The following is a 27282-nucleotide window of genomic DNA, read 5'->3' as shown; positions in this document are numbered from 1 at the left end:
TTTTTCGACAGATTGATGTTCTCAATGACATCGTGTAGACTTGCCTATGTTGTCAGATGTCATGGAATAAAAAAGGCACCGCCTGAAGGAAAGCGTATGGGTCTTTTTTGTTTTAAATCATGTGAATTCAGTACTTGGAATCCTGCATCTTCTGCTTTGGAACTTCTTTTTAGTGTGGACTTGGCTCCCAAAACTATGACATTTAGCCCCAGATCGGGGTTTTAGTCCGGCTCTACCCACCAGAAACTGGACACAATGGGAGAAGTAAATAAAAGTAGAGAACTTGGGGTGCCTGGGTGGCTCAGTCAGTTAAGCGTCTGCCTTCGGCTCAGGTCATGATCTCAGGGTCCTGGGATCGAGCCCCGCATCGGGCTTTCTGCTCAGCAGGGAGCCTGCTTCCTTCTCTCTCTCTGCCTGGCTCTCTGCCTACTTGTGTTCTTGCTCTCTCTCTCTCTCTCTCTCTCTGTCAAATAAATAAATAAAATCTTAAAATAAAAAAAAAAGTAGAGAACAGGGGTGAGGGGCGAGAGGTTACTGAACCAAAGGAACTTTCTAGAAGCTGAGCAGTCCTGTGTGAAGAGCAACGCTTCTGCCCCCTCAGAGTGGCCTAGGCTTGGAGCATCCAGGGCTTTCTGTACGGGCACCCCCGAATCTGTGTCCCTGAGAGAAGTATGTGGGTGAGATGGAGAGGAGCAGAATGGATGACCCCCAAAAGTCTTCTGTAAGATTCACAGACAGCGGCAGCCAGGACCAGTCATTGCTTGTGGTCAGCAAATACGCCTCCAATTCTGGGACAGCACGCACTTCCAGAGTGGCCAGGGGATCCCCAGGCCCCAGCCTAAGGACCCTGCAGGGGTGACGATCCTCCTAGGCCCACACCCCACCACGATGCTCTGCCTTCACCCCTGCCATCCGTGCTGCAAGCCCCAGCACCACGAAGATGGGGTGCTGGCCCCCAGGACACCAGGACAGAGTCACAGGGAACAGTCCCCAGGGACCAGCATCACTTCTGACATCAATGGCAAGTTTGAGAGGCTCCCGCAAAATCACCCTCAGGTTTGCTGATTCTCTGGAAGGACTCACAGGACTCACTGAAAGCAAAGGAGGCAGACTAGAATCTCCCAAGGGCGCCTTCCACTGTCCTCCGGAGGCAGGCTCCTCTGAGAACCCTCGCCACCAGGCCTCAGCCTTGGCCTGTGGGAATGGCCAACTTCCCCGAACAATCAGTTCTGTCTCCCTCCCGCATGAATTGCCTGGCCCAAATGCCAGTCCGATTTCTAACAGCTCCTGGTCTGTCCCTGGGATGCCAGAGCCCCCTTTCAGATTCTGCCTAGAAAACTTCCTACTGATAAGGGATTTGCTGCTTGGGACACACCCTGGATCGACACCCCCCCTCTCCCGCTCTACTGTCATAAAGCACCCCCTACCCACGCTGGTGGTCTCGCACTCCCCTGACTTCCTGAGACCTCATATGCTCACTCCTTCCTCCACCTCTTGTTAAAGGGGCCAGTGGCCTCTGCACAGATCACAGCTGCCCTCACTTTCTATGGAAGCCCCTACTATAGGAGTCTTACCACCTGTGACAAATGTCCCACTCTGTTTCTCTCTGGCGTGAATAAACATCAGCCACGTGGTTAGACCTTCGGGTGGCCAAAGGCCCAGAACACAGACACTTCCATCAGCGTTCCAGGAACCTAGAGATCATCCCCTTGGAGCCAAGGGCAAAGGCAGGCCTCTCCCAGGTAAGGTTAGCTCTTCACTGTTCCGGAGGGTGGTGCTTGGGTGCTAGGTGGCTGGGGCAAGGGGAACCTGTAGCTTGGGGTCAGTAGGAGCCACTGAGGCTTCAGGAAGTGACCAAGATGGGGAGTGTGCTCCCGCGTCAGGGAGGTCTCCCACTGGGGACCAGGAGGGTGTGGGAGGCCACGAGTCCAACCAGACACCACCGGCTGGGTTGATGTCTGGCGATTCTGGGGTAAAAACTTCTTATTATTCTTTGTGTGTGTGGTAAGAATAAGAATGCTTAATATGAGATCTATGCGACAGTGTGCAACGCGGTATTGCTAACTGCAGGCCTCAAGCTGTATGACAGCCTTCTAGAACTTAGGGAAACACTCCTTTTTTAATTTTTTCAAAGGATTTTTTTTTTATTTATTTGAGAGAGAGAGAGAGAAGATAGAGACAGAGAGCTGTGGAGGGGGAGCAGAGGGAGAGGGAGAAGCAGACTCCACCCTGAGGGCAGAACCTGACATGGGGCTCGATCTCATGACTCTGAGATCATGACCTGAGCTGAAATCAAGAGTTGCACGCTCAAGCTCAACCAACTGAGCCACCCAGGTGTCCCAGGGAAACCCTTCTTACAACTCCCTTCAAAGAGGAGAAAACAGGTTTGGAGAGGGGTACTTCATTGGCTCACGACAGGAAAGCAAAAGAAAAGAATAAGCCTACAAGCCCTACAAGCCCTACAGTGTAGAGTAAATCCAACCAGATTGGTACTGTCGGATACCTAACTGGAAAGAGCAAGCACTTTCGGCATCAGGCCAACCTGAGCAGGGTCGTTCCAAGCCCTATAAACCCCCATGACCTCACAGCTCTACATCTCTCTGCTCTAATAAAATTTCAACACCCTTAAAAAAGAAAAAAGTAAACGAATGGTTACAGTGATAAACAGGTAGGTGTGGAGATCTTCACGGGGCACGAAGTTGCATCACGAGCATTACTTTGTGTGCCCCTTGTGAATATCTTGTCCTGCTCTGAGGGCCAAGGTCTTAGCTTGACCCCCAATGTCTGTAGCTGAGGAAACCCAGGCTCAGGGAGGAAGCGGAGCTCATCCGAGATCACACAGCTTGTTGACACAGCTGAGTGGGACAGACCCCAGGTCTCCCGGGGGTGGCCTGGTGCTGCTCGTGTGAAGCAACTGTACCCCACTCCAAAGTGTATCCCAGAGGATGAGGATGGATGGCTTTTAGGTTGGAAAGAAATTCATCCTCTCTCTCTCTTTTTCTTAATTTATTTATTTTAAGTAATCCCTGCCCCCAATGTGGGGCTCGAACTCATGACCCCAAATTCAAGAGTCACGTGCGATACCTACTGAGCCAACTCATTTTCTTCAACAAGAAACGTGTCAAACTGCTTGGTGAAAAGAGATTCAGACACTTACATTATTAAATCTCCAAACTGCTTCCCTAGTGACAAGCATGCGGTGTCGTGAGAAAGTGAGCTTTTAAGGCAATAACAGTGAGCCCCTCTGTTTGCTGTCTGATTTTCATGTCGGTGTTTACTCTCGCTTATGTGTTTGTTTAGTGTCCCTCTTCGCGGCAGTGGGGATCTTCTGTCTTGATCAACACCGTATCCTCAGCATCTTGAATAATGGAGCTGTGATAAAGTAATGATACACCACTTGCCAGAACAGACACACAAAGGACCCTTTACAAAACACATGTGCTTAAGGTCCAGCTGAATACTGAGCTTTTGAAAAGAATTTGATAAAAAATTTTTAAAAGATTTTTTAAAAAGATTTTATTTCTTTATTTGACAGAGAGAGAGAGATCACAAGTAGGCAGAGAGGCAGGCGGGGTGGGGGGGAGCAGGCTCCCCACTGAGCAGAGAGCCCAACGCGGGGCTCAATCCCAGGACCCTGAGATCATGACCTGAGCTGAAGGCAGAGGCTTTAACCCACTGAGCCACCCAGGCGCCTCAAGAATTTGATAAAATTTAACCTTGATTAAACTGATCCAAACCGGTACGCCTAGGTGGCTCTGTTGGTTAAGTGTCTGCCTTCTGCTCAGATCATGATCCCAGGGCCCTGGAATCAAGTCCTGCATAGGGCTCCCTGCTCAGCGGGGAGACTGCTTCTCTCTCTGCCTGCCACTCCCCCTCCTGGTGTGCTCTTTCTCTCTGACAAATAAATAAATAAAACCTTTTAAAAAATAAATAAAATAAACTAGTCCAAATCCCCAAACATAACCAAACCTTCCCTCATTTGCTCTTCGGTTGGACAATATTTTATTTGGTTACTGACAATAATATTTGTTTAAATGAGGATTTCATATCCTTGTTAACAAATTTTGGTTTTGTGGACTGAATTTCCTGATTTAAAACACAACTCTCGGGGTGCCTGGGTGGCTCAGTGGGTTAAAGCCTCTGCCCTCGGCTCAGGTCATGATCCCACGGTCCTGGGATCGGGACCCGCATCGGGCACTCTGCTCAGCAGAGAGGCTGCTTCCCCTCCTCTCTCTGCCTGACTCTCTGCCTCCTTGTGATCTCTGTCTGTCAAATAAATAAAGAAAAATCTTTAAAAAAAAAAAAAGTAAAAATAAAAAAATAAAACACAATTCTCCCCTGTTTGACATGGACACTCCTGATCATTTTTGTCCTCTGCTGTAGCATATGGTTTTCACTCTGGGACTTTGCCCCTATGACTTGCCTTCCTCTGGTGACATCTACAGGCAGCTGCAAAATGTATGCCCATTAACAGAGAAGGGGTCTGGAGAACTTGGAGCTCCTCTGGAAATAAATATTCTGGGGCATGCATGCACACACACACACACACACTTTTTAAAAGATTTATTTATTCATTAAAGAGAGAAAAAGAGCAGGAGGGAGTGGCAGAGAGGGAGAGAGAATCCTCAAGCAGACTAACCACTGAGCACAGAGTCCAACTTGGGCTCAATCCCAGGACCCTGAGATCATGACCTGAGGGGAAATCAAGAGTCAGACACCCAACCAAATGAGCTTCCCAGATGCCTTCACACACAAATGTTTTAAATTTCATTTTATTATCAAAAGCCGTAATACTTTATATACTCTACCAAAAATTCCCCTTCTAAGAACTTAGAATTTTTTTAAAAATTGTGATGCCTTCCTCTATTTCTGGCCAAGATAAAAACAGACAGGATTAACCTGCCTGCCTTAAGCACCTGCAACACTGTTTCATACCAAATGTATGAAATAGCAGCTTTAAGACGCCAGCCAACAGGCAGCTCAGGACCCTGAGCGAGGGCACACAAGGGAGGGCACACAAGCGAGGGCACATGAGGGAGGCTGTGGTGCAAGGAGTTCCCAGGCAGAGCCTGGCAGTCTCTGGGGGTTGAGAGTCTAGGGGAGGCGAAAACAGCTAGAGTTTTCAGGGCAGAAAATACTGAGAAAGGCAGCTCTGGAGATTTGCAGGAACCCCCTGGAGTCTGCAGTAGAGGCATAGGACGACATTACCCAGGGCCAGAGGGACAAAGCATGTGAAATTAGCAGGCAGAAGCCCTTAAGTTGCTGGGAATAGCTTAGGTTCCTCCCAGAGTAAAAAAAAACTTCATAACACACAGGCATCCGGTCTAGTGTTCAGCAGGGCATTGCCTCAGTGGTGGCAAAAGCAGCCCTAAAGATGGCTCCAGTTCCACCTAACAGATCTTTTTTTTTTTTTTTTAAGATTATTTATTTATTTGAGAGAGACAGAGAGAAAGAGAAAAAGCACACCCAAGTGGGGGAGAGGCAAAGGGAGAGGAAGAGAGAGAATCTCAAGCAGAGTCCGCACTGAGCTTGGAGCGTGACATAGGGCTCGATCTCATGACTCCAAGATCACATCCTGAGCTGAAACCAGGAGTGGAACGTTCAACCAACTGCACCACCCAAGTTCCCCGAACAAATCTTAAAAGCAAGCCTCAAATGGATCAAACTATTTCCAAGTAACTTAGCTACGTTCCAGAACAAAGCTCACTCCCTCTCTCTCTCAAGAGTGAGCTTTGTTCTGGGACGTAGTTAAGTTACTTGGAAATAGTTTGAGATATATATATATATATATAGAGAGAGAGAGAGAGAGAGAGAGCGAGAGAGAGAGATCTATAGATATAGATATATAGATATGTCTTTTTTTTAAGATTTTATTTATTTATTTGACAGAGAGAAATCACAAGTAGACGGAGAGGCAGGCAGAGAGAGAGAGAGAGGGAAGCAGGTTCCCCGCTGAGCAGAGAGCCCGATGCGGGCCTCGATCCCAGGACCCTGAGATCATGACCTGAGCCGAAGGCAGTGGCTTAACCCACTGACCCACCCAGGTAGAAGAATATCTAGCACCCAACAAGGTAAATTCACAATATCTGGCACCTAATCAAAAATAACTGTACACGCATAGAGGCAAAGACTACATCCCGTCACGAGGAGACAAATCAATCCAGTGAAATGACACAGACAGAATGAAGAGATGAAGACATTAAAATAGTTACTACAGGGACGCCTGGGTGGCTCAGTTGGTTGGACGACTGCCTTCGGCTCAGGTCATGATCCCGGAGTCCCGGGATCGAGTCCCGCATCGTGCTCCCAGCTCCACGGGGAGTCTGCTTCTATCTCTGACCTTCTCCTCGCTCATGTTCTCTCTCACTGTCTCTCTCTCAAATAAATAAATAAAATCTTTAAAAAAAAAATAAAAAAAAATAGTTACTACAACTGTATTTGATATGGTCAAAAGATAGAGAAAAATATAAGCAGGCTTAGAGCAAGCACAAAAGACATACAAAAGACCCAAACAACTTCTAGAGATGAAAAGTACATTGGACTGGATTTTATGTAAAAATGAAATAAAGAGTACTAGGTGTAAAAATGATGTTAAAGGCATAAAACATCTTTAAACCCTTCTCATGCAGATTTTATTTTTTAAAAGATTTTATTTATTTATTTGAGAGAGAGAAAGAGAGACCTGAGGCAAAGGCAGACGCTTAACTGACTGAGTCCCCCAGGTGCTGGGGCAGATTTTAAGTAACTACTGATTCTTTCCACCTACTGTAGAAACAGTGGGATCTGGACCAGAATGTGATTTGCCCTGCCATTCTAACTGTCCCAGGAGTCCTGGCTGAAGCCCCAGACAAGAATGTGTTCAGCTGATACCTTGTGTAGCTCCGATGGACCATCCCAGGTGAGCCCACAGAACTGTTAGCAAATAACATGATTGTGTAAAGATACTAAGTTTTGGAGCGACTTTTCAAATAGCCTTAGAAAACTGCTAGAACCTCCCAGCACGCTTAGGATAAGGGGCACTTCAGGGCCTGCCCATGTGTTCCGTCTGTATGGACCACCCATGGCCCCAAAGTCCACCACAGCCCAACACCCTGGCCTGGCTCATCCCCTGCACATTCTTCAGATGTCAGATTCCGTGGCACCCCCTCCATGAAGCCATTTCTGAACCCCAGCTCTTATGGCCACCTTACCAGCATCTTCTCTACCTTGGGGTCCCTTGTCATATTTATTCCTACGATTCGTGGTTAAACATCTGTCTCCCCAACCAGCCAGTAAGCTCCGGGAAGGCAGGGTCCCACCACATCCCCACATCAACAGATACTTACGAATGAAAGAACGCTAAATATCTCAAAGAGGAGTACAAGTCTTAGGTTATTAGAACACTGGCCATTCATTCTGCTAGTCAAGTGGGATATTTTGATTTTGTCTTCATCTTGGCTTCTGCTCCTTTTCTATTGTGTTAAAATACACAGTACATAACATTTACTTCTGTAACTGTTTCTAAGTGTACCTCTTACTGGTAATCAACACCTTCCCACTGTCATGCAGCCACCACAACCGTCCATCCTGTAACTCTTTCTGCTTGGAAGTCTGACACTGTCCCCATTAAACACTGACTCCCCAGTCTGGCAACCGCCATTCTATTCCACTTTCTGTCTCTTATGATTTTCACTCTTCCAAGTGCCTCACATAGATGGAATTGCTCAGGAGTTGTCCTTCTGTGACTGGCTTATCTCCCTTAGCACGATGTCCTCAAACTTTGTCAACACGATACCATATTGCAGGATTTCCTCCCTTTTTAAGGCTGAATAATATTCCACTGTATAAATAGACCCCATTTTGCTTATTGCTTCATTGGTTGATAGGCACTTGGGTTGCTTCCGTGTTTAGCTTTTGTGGATGTGACGTACAAACATCCATGATGAACATAGGTGTATAAACACCTCTTTGAGAACTTGCTTCAATCTTGGCTCTTTGGTCCTTCGGGAACTACTGAAACATGAAGTCCGAGAAACAGGAAACTCATGGAGCTTTAATTTTAGTTCAGAGAGTCTGACCTGCTTATTTCTAAGTTCAGTTGAGAAGAGGGTCTTTTGATATATTTTTAATCTTTGTTTTATAAATTTCCAAACATACACAGAACTAGAGAGAATAGGGATGCCTGGGTGGCTTAGTTGGTTAAGTGCCCTTCTTCAACTTAGGTCATGATCCTGGGGTCCAGGGATCAAGACGCACCCCTCCCCCCTGGGCCAGGCTCCCTGCTCAACAGAAAGTCTTGCTTCAGTATGCATACGATGTTCTTTTAATAATACCCAATATCCTTAGAAGTTCCTGAGTACAAATCAGGAAAGCCCAGTGTTGTTTATATGGAAAATTTTAGCCCTGGAATTTTGCACAAATACATACAATATTCAGCAATAGCCCTTAAACTGACCTGTAGTTTTGGGAATGCTTTAAAATCTTTACCTACACGGAGAGCAAAAAAATAGACCATCATTAAAATTTGGCACATTTAGATGTGTGTATTGATTTTGTTTTCCAAAGATGAATAGGAGAACCCAAGATTTCAGAATTGTCATCCCCTCTTTATTTACATTTATAGTTAGACTCACTTTCTCTCAGTGCACAGGGTATGTGCTGTCCAAGTGCCTAATTGTTCTCACGGGCTCCCAGGGCACTGCCGAGTATGCTTTGTTTCCTGAATTTAATTTTCTTCTGTTAGCATCACCATCTTTCATTTGGGGAGCCACTGCGAATCATTAGTAAAGTCTCAACTCCCTTAAGAAGCAAAACAGGCAAGAAAATTCACCGTGTCCCGGTTTTCTAGACAGCATGCTGCAAGATCACCCCCAGGGTGCTTAATAATTTAGCCTTTTGGGCGAAGTTCTCGTTAGAATAGGTCAAAAACATGAATAATTCAGGCGTTTGCCAATCATACTGCTCAGTTGTGCTGACGCTGGCCAAAATACAGCTGAAGCACTCACAAAGAGGCTCTAGGTGACACGATCAGGTGGCCGGGTCACGATGACACCAAATTTGGTTAATGGGAATCCCAGGTCAGATCCAGCTGGTATCAAACTACAGACAGAGGCTGTCACATTCTGCAGGTCCTCCTAAGTCCACCGTGCATCCTGCAAGGGATGATTCCTGCTAGGAAACCATGCTTTACATCCCTGTCTCCCTCCTCTCTCTCCAACAACACACCAAGATCACCCCAACATTCCTCAAACCTCACACCTCTTCATTCTCCGCCGTTGGCCTTGCTTCTGCCTTCACTGAGAAAATAGAAACCATCCGAAGAGAGCTTTCTGCCCTCCACCAGACCCCAGCACCTATCACCCACACAAATGCATCTGTGCCTCACCTGTAAGGACCAGCCACATCCTCTCTAGGACAGGCGCTCCAAGCACACCCCGTTCCCCATCCCCTCCTGCCCATGCAAGGTCATCTCTCCACCCCCCACTCCCTCCATCTCCTCCATCACTGGTTTTTTCACACGAACATGCGGTTCCTGATCCCATCTTTAAAACCAGTTCTCAAGATGGGTAACAGATAAGCTGTCCTATTCAGGTGGCTATGGCAGATTACCATAGACCAGCGGCTTGAACAACAGTTCATAGTTCTGGAGGCTAGAAGTCCAAGATCAAGGAGCTGGCAGACCTGGTGTCTGGTAAGAGCCCTCTTCCTGGGTCACAGCCCATCCTTGGCACTGTGTCCCCACAAGGCAGAAGGGGGTAAGGGAGCTCTCTGGGATCTCTTCTGTGATGGCACTAATCCCATTCCTGGGGTTCAACTCTCATGACCTAAGGAATCACCACCCCTCAACGGTCCTGCCTCCAAATATCATTGTATTTGGGGATTCAGTTTCAACATTTGAATTGAGGGGGAGATGCAGACATATACAGTCCACAGCATAAACACATGAAAAGATGCTCGCCATCATTGGTTACTAGGGAAGTGTGATTAAAACCCCAATAAAGATGCTACCGCATGCCGATGAGAATGCCCCAAATTAAGAAGACCGGCCATGCCAAGAGGTGGTGAGTGCATGGAGGGACTAGAACTCTCGCTGCCTGCTGAACTCTTTCTCTGACTGACCAGGAATTGGTTGTCCAAGCGATAACGGGTTCTTGTGGGCTCTTGGTTTCCTTTTACGCAAGTTTTCTCTCTGGAATTTAATATTCTTTGAAAAAGAGGCTGGTGACAGCTACCCTATGACTCAGCTATGCCATTCCAGCCTCCTCCACTGAAGAACTGGGCTTCCTGAAGCACAGCCTGCCTCCAATCCTGGTAAAAACCAGCAAAATCTAGGACAAGCTCCTCTACCTTCATAGCACGTTTCCTGACAGCGGTGGGGGCCGGCCCCAGGGCTGCCATGTCTGGGCACTTGTCACCAAGAAGTGTCTGAGCGTTTTCCCCTAAAAATCTGTCCTTGAAATTTTTGCCATCTGACCAACTCTGTGCTGTATTTGATCAGTTTATTGATTTTTGACCAAGGGCAAAAAATATACATAAAAAATATATATGATATATTAGATATATCGTCTATATTAGAAGAGCCCCAAACTGCTCAGGCACGTATGAAATGTCAGAGGAGAAGAGAAACAAAATGCTTTCGAAGGCTGATTTTTTCATGAACAAGAAATGTGAGCATCTCCGTCTCCACTTACCGCTGGGCTGGAGGTAACGTTTAATGAAGACTAAGTGAGTTAATTAAGGAAAAATGGCAACTAAACCCAACATAATAAGAAAGGGGCCATGACTCTTGCTCTAGGGTGCACCTCCTACCTTCTGTGAGGCAGGTCATCTGGGGAGCCTCCTTGAATTGGTCAGACATCCCCTCGTGAGACTCAGATCCCCAGGAAAACAGTCCAGTTAGACACCCTGGAGGGAGACAGCATTGTTACCCGAAGATGCCGCAGACCTCAGCGGTCAGGGACTGGTTCCAATCTGAGAGATTGTTCTAAAGCCTCAAGAGCCTCTTCCTGTCCTTATCCAGGCATGGTCTTGAATAGAAAGGCGATCAGAAGACGTGGAAACCCATCCTGATTTTTCCAGCTGTCTGAACTTGGGGAGTGCCCCTAAGCTCTTAGAATGTCAGCTTACTTGTTTACTTGATAAATTTTTAGGGAGTGCCTTTTTGGCGCCTGGCACTAGGAATTAAAGTTGTTAGTTAATTGGTTGGCTAATTAATTAAATAGCTATTCATGTAGTGTAGAAATAAAGAAATGGAAATATAAAATGTGTATAAGCATCACAGAGGCCCTAAGGTCTCACCAGGTCAATCAGAGAAAATACATACTGGTCTCTGCCGCCTGTTCCGGGGACAGACCCAAAACCCTTGTAAATTCCTAAGTGACAAGAGCCCTAGGAGCATGCTCTGTTCTAATATTTGTCTTTGACCCTGGTTCCTGACACCGGGCTCCGAAATCCCTTGGAATTTCCCAGGTGTTAAGAATGTCTTTTGTTCGGGGAGCCTGGGTGGCTCAGTGGGTTAAGCCGCTGCCTTCGGCTCAGGTCATGATCTCGGGGTCCTGGGATCGAGTCCCGCATCGGGCTCTCTGCTTGGCAGGGAGCCTGCTTCTTCCTCTCTCTCTCTGCCTGCCTCTCTGCCTGCTTGTAATCTCTGTCTGTCAAATAAATAAATAAAACCTTTAAAAAAAAAAAAAGAATGTCTTTTGTTCTAACAAGGGAGACTGTGGCTGGGCTTCTGGATGACTCTTGCTCAGCAGAAAGACGCAACCATTTTTAGAAGTTTGACATTTTCAGCGCCCTACCCCTCCACCCCAATTCTCCAGAGAAGGGAGAGGGGCTGCAAATGGGTTGATGATTGATTGTGCCTACACAAGGAAGATCCCAATAGTGTGGGATTCAAGAGAGCTTCTGGGTCAGTGAGCACTCGGAGGTTTGGGGAGGGGGTACACCTGGAGAGGCACAGAAGCATGGTTCCCCTCCCCCAGACCTGGTCCTGTGCATCTCTTCCATCTGGCTGTTCCTGAGCAGTATCCTTTCATTAATCAACTGGTGACCTAGGAAGTAAAGGGTTACTCTGAGTTCTGCGAGCCGCTCTAGCAAATTTGTCCAACCGGAGGAGGCAGTCGTGGGAACCCCTGATTAAAGCCAGTGGGTCAGGAGCACAGGGGACCACTGGGACTTGTGACTGCTGGTGCCCGAAGCAGAGGGAAGGGGAGCCTTGGGGACCGAGCCCTTAACCCGTGGGATCTGATGCCATGTCCAGGTAGACCGTGTCAGAATTGTGCTAAATGACAGGGCGTGTAGGTGGTGCTGCCCAGAGTTGTTTGGGACAGGGAACACCCCCGCCCCGGTGTCAGAAGCATTGTGTGTCATCGTGGAGCAGCAGGGACAACACGGGGAACTAAGGTTTGTCCTGTATGGTGGGGGAGCCCTTCTCTTCCCGGGGCTGCACAAAGCCTGCCAAGCCCTCGTCAGCTAAAGGTTTATGTCCTAACACACTCGAATGCATTTGTCCTCAATTCCACTGAGTAATTAAAGCGAATTTCTAAGAGGAAGAAAAAGACATAGATGCTCTCTAATCTCTCAGAAGACTTTCAGGCATTCGAAGGGACGGCAAATGCCATCCTCTGAGTGCCCGGAAGGATGGGCTTTGGGGTGGGGGGTACAGAGTGGGTTGAGGCCTGAGGCCCTTTAGCAATCCAGAGATACCCAGAAGGCCAGCTGGGCTATTCCTGGAGCCAGGTGTGACTCACCCAAGTTCCAAACAGCTGGCTGATCTTGGACCGTTAGCCTTCAAACCATCAGGTCCTTCGAGAAAGCTGGAGGAAGAACAGAGGAACTAAAAAACCTAGCACGCATTAATGTTCCGGCAAGTGGGGTGCTGGGCCCTCTCAGATCGTCTTCTGACCTTGAGCTCCCTGCAAGGTCACAGGGGTGCAGTATTCCAAAACACGACTGTCGTCTCCGACTGCAGAACCTCGAGGACAGCCTCAGGCCTCGTCTACACCCTCGGAAGCCACCTACCCTGCGGATCTACCCTTCCTTCTCTGAGTGCTTTTACCTTCACCCCTGGCGTTCTCTGGCCCAGGGTGAGAGCCCTCTCGAGACACGTGGGAAGGGCAGGCAAGGTTAAGGAGCTGCGAAAAGGTACATTGGCATTGTTCTCTCACCTTGACAGGTGCATTCTATAGCACCAAAACAATCCTTACAGCGTCTTTGTTTCTTAATATTTGGGGCAGGCTGATGTTTGCAGAATTCCTTACATACTCTCCTGACAGCCTCTACCATTGGCAGAGACCAGGAAGGGCTGAGCACATGAGACTTAACAATGGTTTGTTTATATTAATATAATAATAATATTATTGTATCTAATATATAATTATATTATAATAATTAATATATTAAAATATTAATATTTTAATAAATAATATTATTGGCTATCGGGTGGCTTTTTTTTTCTTTTTAGAGACAGAGAGCAAACGTGTGTGGGAAAGTTGGGAGGGGCAGAGGGGCAGAGGGAGAGAGAAAGAGAGAATTTGTTTTTTTTCTTTTTTTACAGAGAGCACAGGTAGGCAGAGCAGCAGGCAGAGGGAGGAGAAGCAGGCTTCCCGATAAGCAGCGAGCCTAATGCAGGACTCGATCCCAGGACCCTGGGATCATGACCTGAGCCCAAATCAAAAGCGGGCCAGTTAACGTACTGAGCCATTCAGGTGCCCCTGGATGGCTTTTTTGGCATGAGTGAAATAGAATATCAAAGATAATACTCTTTATTATTTTACATGTTTGGTGTCGTGTTGCTGGATCAGCATCATTTGAATGAGTAATAAAAAAAGACAGATATAATCCCTACATTGTTACATGTCAAACCCCATATAATTTTTCTCCCTTAATTGTAGCAAAAACAAATTTATGTAATAGGGTAATAAAATCTTCACAATGAATCTTCTACTGTCAAGAATGAGCTCAATGGCTAAAAAAAGAGAATACGGTTGTATTCAAAGTATAGGACGCTTGAACGTATTTTCATTAAAAATGTGTATGAGATGGGGCGCCTGGGTGGCTCAGTCGTTAAGCATCTGCCTTCTGCTTGGGTCATCATCACAGGGTCCTGGGATCAAGCTCCGAATCGGGCTCCCTGTTCAGTGGGAAGCCTGCTTCTCCCTCTCCTACTCCCCCTGCTTGTGTTTCCTCTCTCACTGAGTCTCTCTCTGTCAAATAAATAAATAAAATCTTTTTTAAAAGTGCATGAGAGGTAAAAAAAAAAAAAAAATTAAACATCAAAATTATCCTTATGCCTTCATAAAATTGCTTTTCTTCCAAAAATTCCAAATTGGCCACTGAAACTGAAAGGTAAAATATGAATTATACTTATGGAATACCAAAAGTTTTGACCAAAATTATTTAAATAAAACTAAAATGTTTAATGTTTTAAAATGCCAATGGAATTTTGTTAAACTTTATGTTTTTCTGAAACTAAGATGATTCCCAGTCGTAGTATTAGATGCTCGACTAGCTGCTGATGTAAAAAATCGATACCATACTTCTCCCACGTCATGTATATGTACATGCCTATCTGTAAACAAATTTAGAATAGCATGAGTCATTTGATCTTAGAGATTTTCCTAAGCCACACATCTAACTGCTCTAAATAACAAGCTAAGTTGTGAATACCTCTGGAACCGCACATTGAAACAACAAGAGAAGGGGAAAAAAAGAGACATTCTGCACAACAGGGAAACAATACTTTGTTATAAGAGAATCTGTCGTATTCACTGTGCCTGAGAGAAGGGATTTGATGACTTAGGATTTGATGTCTTCCCCTCCCCATACCCCCAGCTCTTACGGTTCCCGTCACTCAAATTTTCTCCTGCTTCCCTATCTCTGAGGTCAGGAGGGCACAGTCTTCACGTCCTCACACGCTGTCATCTTTCATTCCGAGAACATGGAGCCAGAGATGTTAAGAAGTATTTCCCCAGGGCCTGAGCAGTGTTAGCCATGACCGTGGATGCTTACTCACGGGCTGCACAGGGACTCAAGGGACAGGAGGACCCGTATGTCCTTCAGGACATTTCAGTGTGTGCTTGTGATATGTGGGTACCTGTTGTGCAAAGGGGGCTTCCTCCGCACCTACCTGGAGGGTACACAGCTCCCTGGGTGTGTCAGCCTGCTCTGGGCACCATCGCAAAACACCACAGGTTGGGCGGCTTGAACAATGGACATTTATTCTCCCACAGTCTGGAGGCTCCAGATCAAGGTCAATCAATGTGTCAGCAGGGGCGCTTTACCCTGAGGCCTCTCTCCTTGGCTTGGGATGGCCAACTTCTATGTGTCTTGGCGTGGTCTTCCTTCTGTGCATACCCATTCCTGGTGTCCCTTTGTGTGTCCCAATTGCTTCTTTTTTTTTTTTTTTTTAAGATTTTATTTATTTATGCAACAGAGAGCAAGTAAGCACAAGCAGGCACAGCGGGCAGAGGGAGAAGCAGGCTCCCCACTGGGCAGGGAGCCCGATGTGGGGCTTGAACCCAGGACCCTGGGATCATAACCTGAGCTGAAGGCAGATGTTTAACCAACTGAGCCACCCAGGTGGCCCCCCCATCTCTTCTTTTTATAGGGACGCTGGTCCAACTGGATTGGGCCCATCCTAACGGCTTCATTCTAACATAATTACCTCTTTAAAGGTCCCATCTCCAAATACACATTCTGAGGTTCTGGGGGTTAGAGTTTCAACATATGAATTGGGGGAGGGGCTTGTTCCTGGGGAACACTTGGTCTACTTAGTACAGCCCTTTGCAGCCTGGGCCGACATCCCTGCTTCCTGGACCACTCCCACGCCCTCCTCCGACCCTCCCCCAACCCCCGCCGGGGCAGATGGAGCCACACCCCTGGCTTCTCTTGTCAGCAATTCAAGAATGACTCAAAAATGTGCATGCCGTGCCTATACCTATCCTCTGAGCTGCAGACGCACGCATCCCCGCGGCTGTTTCCCTTCAACCTGGCCAGACCCTGGGCGCCCCGCCTCTGCGCAGGGCGACGCTGGTCCCCCTGGAGCCATCCTCAACACCTCTCTCCCTCCCTGCCCTGAGCCAGGACCCAACTCACTCCACGTGCCCTCCTAAGTCCTCTCAAACCCACCTCCTGCTCTTCAGCTCGCTTTCTAGAATAAATAAGGAAATAAATCTTAAAAAGAAAAAAATGTAAATGCAAATCTAATTGGGTTTACTCCCTCCTCGGAAACTTTCATGGATCCCTTTTGCTCTCAGTGCCGAGCCCTTAACGTGGCCTAAACGGTCTTGCCAATAATTCCTCATTTTTGTACGTATGCATTCATCAGTGATCAGTATGATTGTAGTGTTCCTCTTTTTTTTTTTTTTAAGATTTTATTTATTTATTTGACAGGCAGAGATCACAAGTAGGCAGGGGGGGTGGGGAAGCAGGATCCCTGCTGAGCAGAGAGCTCCATGGGGGACTCTATCCCAGGACCCTGGGATCATGACCTGAGCCAAAGGCAGAGTTTAATGCACTGAGCCACCCAGGCGCCCCCTCTTTTTTTTTTTAAACAGTCACATGTCTGGCATTAAGGCATATGGGCTCGTGAGTGCCATCCCTCGAAATACTGCCAACCACACCACCCCTGAATGGGATGTTAGATGAAACAATCCAGGCAATCGCTCAATAGCTCATTGTTTAAAACCCAGCACCTAGCACAATGCTTGGCCTGTAGAAGGCACTCAGCAAATACTGGCTAAACCAATGAGTATTAAAAGACATTTCTGGGAATCCACCCCAAAGAGAAAATAACTAAGGATGGTCTCACAGCTTTTGCTATGGGGATGTTCATCCCTGCGCTTCTTGTAAGATGTGAAAAAACCTAGAGGCCCAGTAATTGGGGGTGAAGACAAAGAGTTCCCCCTCCCCCCCAATTCTCTCTATATTGAATTATATATAGCTCTTAAAAATCATGGTATATAGATTTATACTTATCGAGGGGGAAAATGTTCACAATATATTAAGCAAAAAAGCAGCTTACTGAAGTCATGGCTCCATTTCAATGTTTAAAATATTTTTAAAAATCAATATATCTTAAAGGATCTCTGAATTATTAGCATTATTGTCTCCAGTGGTGAATTACAATTATCTCTTCTCTTTTCTCTTTCTCCTTCTCTTCTTTCTTTTTCTTTTCTTTTCTTTGCTTCTCTGTATTTTCTACAAAAAGCAGATATTATATTTTTAATAATACTTTCAAACATACTTAACCTTCACAAACACACATAAACACACACGGAAAAAGAGAGACAGAGACGCCATATAAAACAGGCTTGTTCACTCATTTGCTGAATGTGTCCCAGCCTCACCACATACCGTGTTAGTGTTTGCAATCCTAAGTGTGCATGGCGGTCGAGATAACATGTTTTGTTTAAGTCAAGGTAACCTATTTAAGTACGGTCCCCTGTCCTGCCCTTAGACACTCCCCGCCCCCCACCTCGCCGAGGAAACAGGTTCAGCACATGCATGACCCTGAATCGGAAGGGAATCATCAAGGGGAACAGGTGGGTATACGCCCAACTTCCCCACTTCCCAAACAACCACCAGCTCCCTAGCTCAAAGAGATGCTCAGGACCACCTTGCCCCAACTCGGCTGGAGTTAAGGGGATGGATTGGGGTGACGACTTACCTATTTCGGAGAACCCAGTGTGCTTTGTCTGATGGCTTGAAAGCAAACTCTAACCTTTTCCTTTCCAAGGGGAAGAAGGGCTTGTGGAAACCCAGAAGTCTGGCTGGCTGTCTTGGGAATTTTTCAGTTGACACCAAGGAAAATTCTGAGATGAGTTCAGGTCCTGCCACTTAAGCAGCTAACGGACTTGTAGGATCTCTTAATCTCCCTTTTCCTCATAGGGATAATAATATTTCAGAGAATTGTTGCAATGACTAATGCTATGACATAACATTGGTAAACCAGGCAATGTTGAACAAATGTAAATCATGAGCCAGGCCAGCTTTGTGGGTGCGATCTGTACTTGGAAGTGTCCCATGCTTGATTTCATGCTCTGAAGCTGCTATATTGAAATTCTCAATTTGTGCACTAGGAAGCTCGCATTTGCACTTTCCACTGGGTCCCACAGATAATGTAGCCAGTGTTGGTTCCGAACCTTATTTCATGGCCACACCCATAGGAAGTCACAAGGGATGGATCCTACCCAAGGTTTTGTAAAAACTCTAAATCCAGTGGAGGTCAAATCCTCAGAGACACCGACTGTCCTGCCATGCCTTTGTTACTCATGTTGTTGTGAAACCTGCAAGCTGACCTTTTTGTTCAACCCTAAGACCTTGGATAGTTAGCAAACAGCAATATCTCCTCACTCATGAATTTGTTCTGAGCTCCCACCGGAAACCTTATTTAACAAATTTTTGCCAAGTCTCTTTGAGTGGGAAAGGAAATCCTTCACTAGAGAAACATCTCATTTATAAATAAACACACCCCAGTAATTCTAGATGTCTCCCCATATCATCGTACAGATGCATCAGCTAGATGTTAAAATTCAGATTTTGGGGGGTTTCCTACCTTGTCAGTCAGGAGCTGCTTTCCTTCCTGCTTTTTTATCACTGACGTTTCAGAATCTCCACTCTTAATGTTCTCAAATAATTTGCTATAGTCCTGTAAGACATTTCAGAGTCTTTTGCAATTTAAAAACATTTTTTTTTAAGATTTTATTTTTAAAGGGCACCTGGGTGGCTCAGTTGTTAGGCATCTGCCTTCGGCTCAGGTCATGATCCAGGGTCTTGGGATGGAGCCCCGTTTCAGGCTCCCTGCTCAGCGGGGAGCCTGCTTCTTCCTCTCCCACTCCCTGTGCTTGTGTTCCCTCTCTCACTGTGTCTCTCTCTGTTAGATAAATAAATAAAATCTTTTAAAAAAATCTGTGAAACTGAAAATAAAATCTTATCTTTAAGACATCTCTCCATCCAATGTGGGGCTTGAACTCACAACCCTAAGATCCAGAGTCACGTGCTCTTCCAAGAAAGCCAACCAGGTGCCCCTGAGACTCTTCTGGAATAGATGGGGAACAACAAAGCATGGGGAATACTTTTAACCATTCTGGTCATTGTTTCAGTAAGATTTCAGATTCTCACCCAGTCCACCTTATGACTAGTCATTGCCTCTCAGGTGAGGCTAAGCCCTCTTATCTCCACTGCTGGACCCTTTGGTGCTAGTAAATGACAAACCTTGGAGATTGAAGGCAAACATGACACACAAAGTCCCTACTTTCTAGGAGCTTCCATCTGGGGAGAGGAGATAAACAATAAGCAAGCAAGCAAAAAACAAACAAACAAAAAAAACCAGATCATCTCACATTGTGGTACGTGCTCTAGAAGAAAAAAAATACAGAGGGATGAGACTGATAGGGCAGACAAGAAGGTTTCTTTGTGATGGGGCCTTAGGGGAGGAGGAAATTTTTCTCCAATCTCTTAGGTTCTGTTATTGGGACCTGTTAATTAAACCAATAAAAGAGACAGAGTAACAGGGGGAAAGGTACAATTTTATATTACCTTCATGGAATTCATAGAAAAGAAGCAAAACTCAAAAGAGCAGCTAGATCTAGGGGCTTATATACCATTTAACAAAGAGTAGCAAATTGCGGAGCAGTGGCTAGACCAAAGAAAGGGGATTTGGGCTCCTAGGGGTGATAAACCATGGGGAGGTGACTAGGAAACACATGGGGGAACTAATGGAGGATAAGGGGTATTTAAGAAAGTTCTGCTTATGCAGACTCCTCCCAGCATCAACTCTGTCCACAACAACGGGTTGCTCTCTCTTCCTGGTGCAGAGAAGGCACTTTCCTCTTGGGAAATATATGCTCTACTTTTAGGCAGATGAGCAGAGAGCAAAGATCTCTTCTTGCATTTTTTTTTTGTTTTTTTTTTTTGGGTTTTTTTTTTTTTGGTTTTTCAGTTGCCTTTGGCTCAAGATAGTCCAAATGGCAAATTTTGGGGTGGCCGTGTCTGATCCCCTTTGGGGTCAGACTGGCTTCTCTTCCTGAGCTGTGAGGTCATTTCGCTCAGTCACAGGGCACAGCCACCTCTTAGCTCCTGTTAAACATCTTTCTCAGCCCTGCTGTGAATGCAGGAAGCATTCTGGGGCTCATCTGCTGGAAGTCCTGAGAGCCCTGTGATAATTCAGCTCAGAGGACAAAAGAGGCTGAAGCTGGCTAGTGCCTATTATTGTAGTAAAATACACACTACATAAAACTTACAATTTTAACCATTTTTAAGTGTACGACTCTGTGGCTTTAAGTGCATTTGCCCTGTTGTGCAACCAACACCACCATCCGCAACACTTTTCACCTTCTCAAACCGAACCTCTGCCCCCGTTGAACAGTAACAGAAAGAAAGGACTCAACAGAGTTTCTATGGCAACTTAATGTCAGCAACCTACATTCTTAGCAACCTACTTTCTTGCGACTGGTTTTCAGAAACGGCTTTTTTTTTTTTTTTTTTTAATTTGATGGAGAGCGAGAGCTCTAGCAGGGGAAGCAGTAGAGGGGGAGAAAGAAACAGACTTGCCACTGAGCAGGGACCCCAATGCGGGGCTCGATCCCAGGACCCTGGGATCATGACCTGAGCCGAAGGCAGAGGCTTAACCCACTGAGCCACCCAGGCACCCCTGTTTTTCTTTATCCGTTCATCAAATAATTACTGAGCACCTAACTAGGTTGGGGAATGTCCCAGGCTTTGGGGCATGTCATGCGGGTAAGACAGGAATGGTGCCAGTCTGACGCTTGGTAACCAAGCAATGCCGTGGGTGTTCGTGAAGGAAACTTCCCACTGAGGACGCCAGCGAAAGTACACTGCTGGGTTGGGGGGCGGGGACAGTAGGGGGATATATTTGGGGACAAACTGAAGATGATGATCCCGATGATATTACCCAGGGAAGATCTAAAGATTATGGTCTACTTTGAAGCCACCGACTATTTCTGGTTGCAACAGGGGACTGGTTTTTGACTTTAAAAAAAAACTTGAATGTAGCCTTAAAACAAGGAAATCCTGTCACACACCACCACATGGATGATCCTTGAGGTTCTTATGCTAAGTGAAATAAGCCCATCTCAAAAGACAAATACTGCAAGAATTTACTTTTAAGAGGTGTCTAAAGTTGTCTAACTCCCAGAAACGGAAAGTAGAATGGTGGCTCCCAGGGGATTGGCGGGGGGGGTGGAGATGGTTCTTGTTCAATGGGCCTAAAGTTCAGTTTTGCAAGATGAGAAAGTTCTGGAGATCTCTTGCACAACCATGTGCATCTAGATAGCACTACTATACTGTATGTATATTAAAATGGTTAAAACAGTAAATTTTATGTTGCATGCTTTTTTAGCCACAATTTAAAAAAAAAAAAAAGTTTAGCACAGTGCTGGCCACACAGCGACTCAACAAATATGTGCTGAAAGTCCAAAACAAACAAAAAGCAGAAAACCTTGAGGTCTTAAATCCTGGCCTCGTGTTTTTCTTACACATTTTAGATAATGGGGTTTGGGAATGGTTGGCTGCTTGCCTCGTTTTTGTCTTTTTAGTGTGTGCAATTTAAGACACCGCTGGGAAAACCTGACTCAAGACTTTTTTGGACAGTCATCCAACCAGTGCCACCCCTTTGATGGACAAGTCTATGGGTCTATCTGACACTGACTTTGAGTCTGTCGACTCTGGACCAAGGTCGGCCTCTCACGTCCATGGCTTCAGAGGGTAACAGCAGGCCTGCTTCAAACAGCAGCCACTAACACCTGGGGGTTCTTTTACGGAAGACCTCCATTTGTGTTCACCTCGTTTTGGCCACTGTCTCCTCCTAACCAGCTTTTTGGTTTCTTCTCCACACTGCCAGCGGGTTCATTTGCAGAACTGAAACTTTAGTTAAGGTTTGTTGAGGTTTGTTTTTAAAAATTGGCTGTTCCCACCCACATTCCCTTGTGATATAAATAGAACAAAAAAGAGGTTTAATTAGCAAGGGAAGACATTCGAGCTACGGTCTACTTGATCCTTGAAAAGGAAATCTAAGAGGTTCTTACTATCACTTTTTCAATCCTATATAAGGTAGGTCACTAAGGTAGCAAAAGCGCATCTGTTTTGTGCTCCTTCAGCTCTTTTTCCTGATTCTTCTTGGGGAAAAAAATCTGAAAAGGTAAGTAGCTGGTGGACCTACAAGACCCCAGACTCTTCTTTCCTACTTTCTTCCTACTTTCCTTCTTTCCTGTGGATTCATGTTAGGTTGGTGCATGCTGTGCTCAGATTTCCCTTTTCTTATGGACTTGACACATGAAAGGAGTCTCTTTGATCTCTGGTAGATGGGCTTTCCATGTCTCTGACTCCCATCCTTCAGAAGAGCGAGAGCATCTTTTCCACAGAAGGTATCCAAGTAGTCCAAGCTATATCCTCCCCTCCATAGAATTGGAAACATTGCATTTCCAGTGTATGAACATAGTTTTGTAGATGACTATGTAAGTGATCAATTGTGCAAATATCCTTTTTATTAAAAAAAAAAATGGGATCAAGTCATCCTCTAAGTTGTAGTTTTAAAATTTGTCTTTGAAGAACATTCAGGAGAAGGCAGGGACACAAAGGGGGCTGGAATCTTTTCAGTTTATGGCTTGTATGCGGCTCTTCTGTCCCTTCATTTAATATAATATCACGTTTATCGCATTTAAAAATTCCCCACAAACACACAGTTTCCGGGGGCCCAGGCGCATATAGCGCCCCTGGGCGTGCATTTTCCTGCTTGTCATTGACCACATCTCGTTTATTCTGTGTGACTAGGTGGAAAATGAGCATCACAGATGTCCTTAGCGCTGATGACATCGCAGCAGCCCTGCAGGAGTGCCAAGGTAAAGGGCATTGGGGGCAGGGGTGACTCCTGCAAAGCCTCAAGGATTAAAATATGGACTTTGCTGAAAATCCGTGGGATCAGAGAGTAAAATTGGTGTCAATGAAATAACTAGTTACAGAGCCTATGATTCCATTGTTGTAAAGTGAAAGAAACAAAATGTGAAAAAAGAAACACGTGGATACCTTGTATCCTGTTTGAATGGAATGACCTCACTTTACCCAGCCAATGAGACCAGCCCTGCTGGGGTCTTGGACACACAGGCTGTAAAAAGGGAAGCGGGGGAGGCACAGAGGAGGGAGGGGTAGACAAAAGCAACTGGACAGGGAAGGAGGGAGACAGGAGATGCTATCACAAAACTACCCAGTCTTGGCTGCCTCGTAGTCTTGCCCTAGTCACAGCCCTCTTTGTCTGTCTGTCTGTCTTTATTTATTTATTTTTGAGAGAGAGTGAGAGAGCGGGGTGGGGGGCAGGGGCAGAGGGAGAGGGAGAGAAAGAATACTAAGCAGGTTCCACACCTAGCAAAGAGCCTGATGCAAGGATCAATCTCATGACCTTGAGATCACAACCTGAGCTGAAATCAAGGGTCAGATGCTTAACTGACTGAGCCACCTAGACGCCCCGTCTTTTTTTTTTTTAAAGTGAGAACTGAGCATCCCTGTAGCTCGAGGATATCATGCGGAGGGCTTTTGATAAACCTGTGTTTTCAGCACCTTGGCCCAAATACGGAATGTGACCTGATGAGCCTCAGAATAACCCTCTCTCTGTCCTTCAGACCCAGATACTTTCGAACCCCAAAAATTCTTCCAGACATCAGGCCTCTCCAAGATGTCGGCCAGCCAGGTGAAGGATGTTTTTCGGTTCATAGACAATGACCAGAGTGGATATCTGGATGAAGAAGAGCTTAAGTGAGTTTTGCCCTTGACATTGCTTGGTGGGTTGGTAGCCGTGGAGGCCAGTTTGGTCAGTATTTCTTCAATGGCCAGTGTTGATGCTGATTGTTTCACAGAGCCTCATGCAAGGGAAGGCCATGGGTCAGTGGGCCATGCTTCTATCCTTGCGAAGCACTAGACACGGGCACTGGAGACAGTAGGTGCAGAAGTTCATTCATTGTAGGTCTTTTTGTTTGACAAATGGACTTATCAACAAAACTCTGAAAAAAAATCTTTAATTTTTAAAAATTTATCTATTTTATTCATTTGAGAGACAGCACGAGCAGAGGAAGGATCAGAGGGAGAGGGAGAAGCAGACTCCCTACAGAGCCAGGACCCCGACATGGGACTCGATCCCAGGACCCCGGAATCATGACCTGAGCCAAAAGCAGTCGCTTAACCGATTGAGCTACCCACGTGTCTCCCTGAAAAACACACACACACACACACACACTTTTAAAAACAGAATTCCCACCAGTGGTTTCTATAAGGAAGGCAAGTTTGGCTTGTGTAGACCTTTGACGGAATATCACAATGGCCAAGAACAGGTGGTTTGCTTCAAGAGGAAATGGGGAAGCACAGGGACATGTGGTCTTTCAGAAAATTCCCATCAATCTTGATTGTCCTGCAGGTTTTTCCTCCAGAAGTTCGAGAGTGGTGCTAGAGAGCTGACAGAGTCAGAAACCAAGTCCTTGATGGCGGCTGCAGATAATGACGGAGATGGGAAAATTGGGGCCGATGGTATGTTCACACCTGTACCCAATACAAAAGAATTTAGCTCTAGAAGCAATCTGGGGGCTTGGGTCGTGAGATCCGGCAGACACGGTTAGTGAAAAATCCCTCATTCTTAACCTGGCTGAGCTTCAACCTTCTCATCTGTAAAATGGGCCTGCTGTGTGATACCAATGATGTATATAGAGACTAATGTGATGCCTGGGAAGGAACCATTGAGCCTGGTCCTGTGGGTTACTGTCTATGACCTGGAAAATACCCCTCACCCGACCGGGGGAACTAGCAATGGCCTGGCTAACGATTTGCAAGACACCCTAATATGCATCATGGCAATGACGTAAGGAATTTCTCCCCCTGGGATTTGAGCCTTTCCGAATAAGGGAAGGATTGACATTCTCAAGTGTGTCTCATATCGAAATGTCTATTGACTTGAGTAGGAAAGCCTCTTAGCTTTCAAGGGTTTAAACAAACACATTTTATTGGACATTAGCCCACCAAGTGGACAATATGAGAGAGTAGATCAAACACGAGGTATGGAGTCTTTTGTGTGCAGAGTCCTATATTCAAATTTTAGTATAGCTGCATGGCTGCGGAATTATTTTCTTCCTATTCAATTATGTTGCTTACATGCTTTTTAGCTACACTGTGCATGCCAGCTCAGGAGAATTTATGCAGGCTCTTTACGGTGATACTAACTTGATATTAAAAACTCCCATTAAATCCTCCCTTTAAAAACCTATCCAAAATTATACCACTGTAACTTACTACACAGGCGTTCATGTAGCTTCTATTTATAGCTCAGAAAAATAGCTGAGATAAGATTGATTTATTTAAATCTAGCCACCAGAAAAAAAAAAAATCCAAATTCCAGGTAGGCAAAGTATACCAATAAATATAAAGCAAAACCCCAGTTTTCAATTTCAATCAGTCACATCCATTCATTTTTATCCTTACCCCTATCACCATCGCCTTTTAGTAACATAAACTCTTGGGCGTAAGGTGAGAGTTCAAGAAGTGAGTTCCAAAGCCCACCCTATGAATTGTTTCCTACATCTGTACAATGTAACTTCCGAAGAGGAAGAAACCCCCTTCCTCTGTCTTAAAGTAGCCAGAGAGCTGAGCGATCTCCGATTGCGATAGGGTATTATACCAAGTCTGTGCACTGTCAGAGAGAAATGCCTGGGCTCCCAGGCTCTAATACAAGGGGCTCTATTGCAAAGCGGAAGATGTTTGTTAGATTACACAGGAAGATGGGACGTTATAGACCAGCTCTATCCACAGCCAGTGACACATTTCCCCCCTCCTTTTGTGCCCTTAGAGGGGGCCAAGCCCGTCATCTGACAATCTGCTTCCTTTCCTCTTCAAAACTCCCACCAGCCGCCACGACCTGTCAGTAAAAATACCCAGTCATTTCCACTGATGCTTTTTCGCCTCTTCTGTTCTAGAATTCCAGGAAATGGTGCATTCTTAAAAGCTCCAGGCTGTGGAGATAGAGACAATCAGCCGCAAGACCTCCAAAGCCCTAGGAATGGGAAACCCCACTTCCTCCCCCTAGTTTATTTATTCATTACCCCCCACACACACACCCCCACAGAAGTGCTTCTGCAATTGATTTCCTGTTTTAGCAAGGTAATAAGACAGTCTTTTGTGAATTTTTGGTGGTCCGTGGTTGGTATGCCTGATGACTCCTGCAAGGCCCTCAGCAGACATTGCCTTTAAAATTCATCCAATAAAGATGCATTTCTCATCATCTACTGATGTGTGGGTGTGTTGTCATCGTGGTGTCTTCATAGCAAGGTGCAGGGATGAAAGCAATTTGGGGGCTGAGGGCTTTGAGAAAGACTGCTGGTCCTCTTGAGCACTAAGCCAGCCATATTGGAGTGTGCCAGCAAACAGACAAAACAGGGTTGGGGGGAGAAAAAAGTCAAAAGCATCAGGCTGGGATTTTCTCAGGCAGTTCTCGGAGTCCGAAAGTAACATGAAGAGATTTATACAGAGCATAAAAGCACCTTTGCTTATGCATTAGATGGCCAGAAGAGAGATTTAAAAGCCAACAGTACAGAAAAAAATGGGAGGCAGTAATGGCCCCAAAACTAAGCAGACTCACTCTACCGATGGGCACAGACCCATTTTCAAGCTTGTTTTTGGTGGTTTTGTTTTGTTTTGTTTTGTTTTTGGTGCGGGGGGGGGTTGCCTTTTTTTGTTGTTGTTTTTCCTTAAAAAAAACAAGCTATCTGAGACTGCCTGCTCTGACCCTACCTCCTGCCACCACCCGCTTCTCTTTCTCAGTCTTCACTTTCCTGGCTCTCCTTGAAATACCACCTGAGCCAGTTACACCAGGAATTGCCTTCACTTTGGAGGTGAGCGTCCGGGTCCTGTTACAGAGTGTTCGTGAGGATGGGGCCCCGTCAAGCCAGGAAACTCTCGCGATACTGATGTCCAGGTGGCAGGTTCAAGGTGTTATTTCTGGCTGACCCCCAGAGTTGAGGACTCCGGGGAGGAACTGAGGCATTTTCCTGGGACCCCCCCTGAAAGGTGCACACTTTTCACTGCACACACAGGTTCCTGAGGCCTGGGGCTCTCCTGGATTGCCTCCTTCACACTTGAAGTAGCTCAGGGATTTTTGAACCCCGGCTATTTAGGGGGCCATGTTAAGGCAGCTTCTCGAAATGTGGGGTGTATACAACAAGGGGGCCTCCAGGGTTCAACGTTTTTATTTTAATAACCATGTATTTACCTAATATGCATTCAGAAGAAACTCAACTAACACAACCACGGAAT

The 27282-nt window shown here is 45.9% G+C and overlaps 1 protein-coding gene across 3 annotated transcripts; it reads left to right on the top strand.

Annotated features, from left to right (window-relative positions):
• Positions 1-21939: 21939 nt before the first annotated feature.
• OCM2 (oncomodulin 2) lies at positions 21940-26244 on the top strand. 3 transcript variants are annotated; one of them, XM_032328038.1, is made up of 5 exons: positions 21940-22050; positions 22771-22838; positions 23613-23745; positions 24401-24510; positions 25947-26244. In XM_032328038.1, the coding sequence occupies exons 2-5, from the start codon at positions 22778-22780 to the stop codon at positions 25970-25972; spliced, it is 330 nt and encodes a 109-aa protein (XP_032183929.1). In that variant the 5' UTR covers positions 21940-22050; positions 22771-22777; the 3' UTR covers positions 25973-26244. The 3 variants fall into 3 exon arrangements, with proteins under 3 accessions (XP_032183929.1, XP_032183930.1, XP_032183928.1); XM_032328039.1 differs by lacking the exon at positions 21940-22050 and adding an exon at positions 22053-22138; XM_032328037.1 differs by lacking the exon at positions 21940-22050 and adding an exon at positions 22286-22364.
• Positions 26245-27282: the final 1038 nt, after the last annotated feature.

This window comes from Mustela erminea, chromosome 20, assembly GCF_009829155.1.
Source record: "Mustela erminea isolate mMusErm1 chromosome 20, mMusErm1.Pri, whole genome shotgun sequence".
NCBI lineage: Eukaryota > Metazoa > Chordata > Mammalia > Carnivora > Mustelidae > Mustela > Mustela erminea.
The sequence above is the reverse complement of the archived record's forward strand: the minus strand, read 5'-3'. Positions and strand labels throughout refer to the sequence as shown.

Coding starts and splice junctions, on each gene's coding strand:
- OCM2 (XM_032328038.1), top strand. CDS start 22,778: ATGAGCATCACAGATGTCCTTAGCGCTGATGACATCGCAGCAGCCCTG. Junction 23,746..24,400: donor CTGGATGAAGAAGAGCTTAA/GTGAGTTTTGCC, acceptor ATTGTCCTGCAG/GTTTTTCCTCCAGAAGTTCG. Junction 24,511..25,946: donor TGGGAAAATTGGGGCCGATG/GTATGTTCACAC, acceptor CTTCTGTTCTAG/AATTCCAGGAAATGGTGCAT.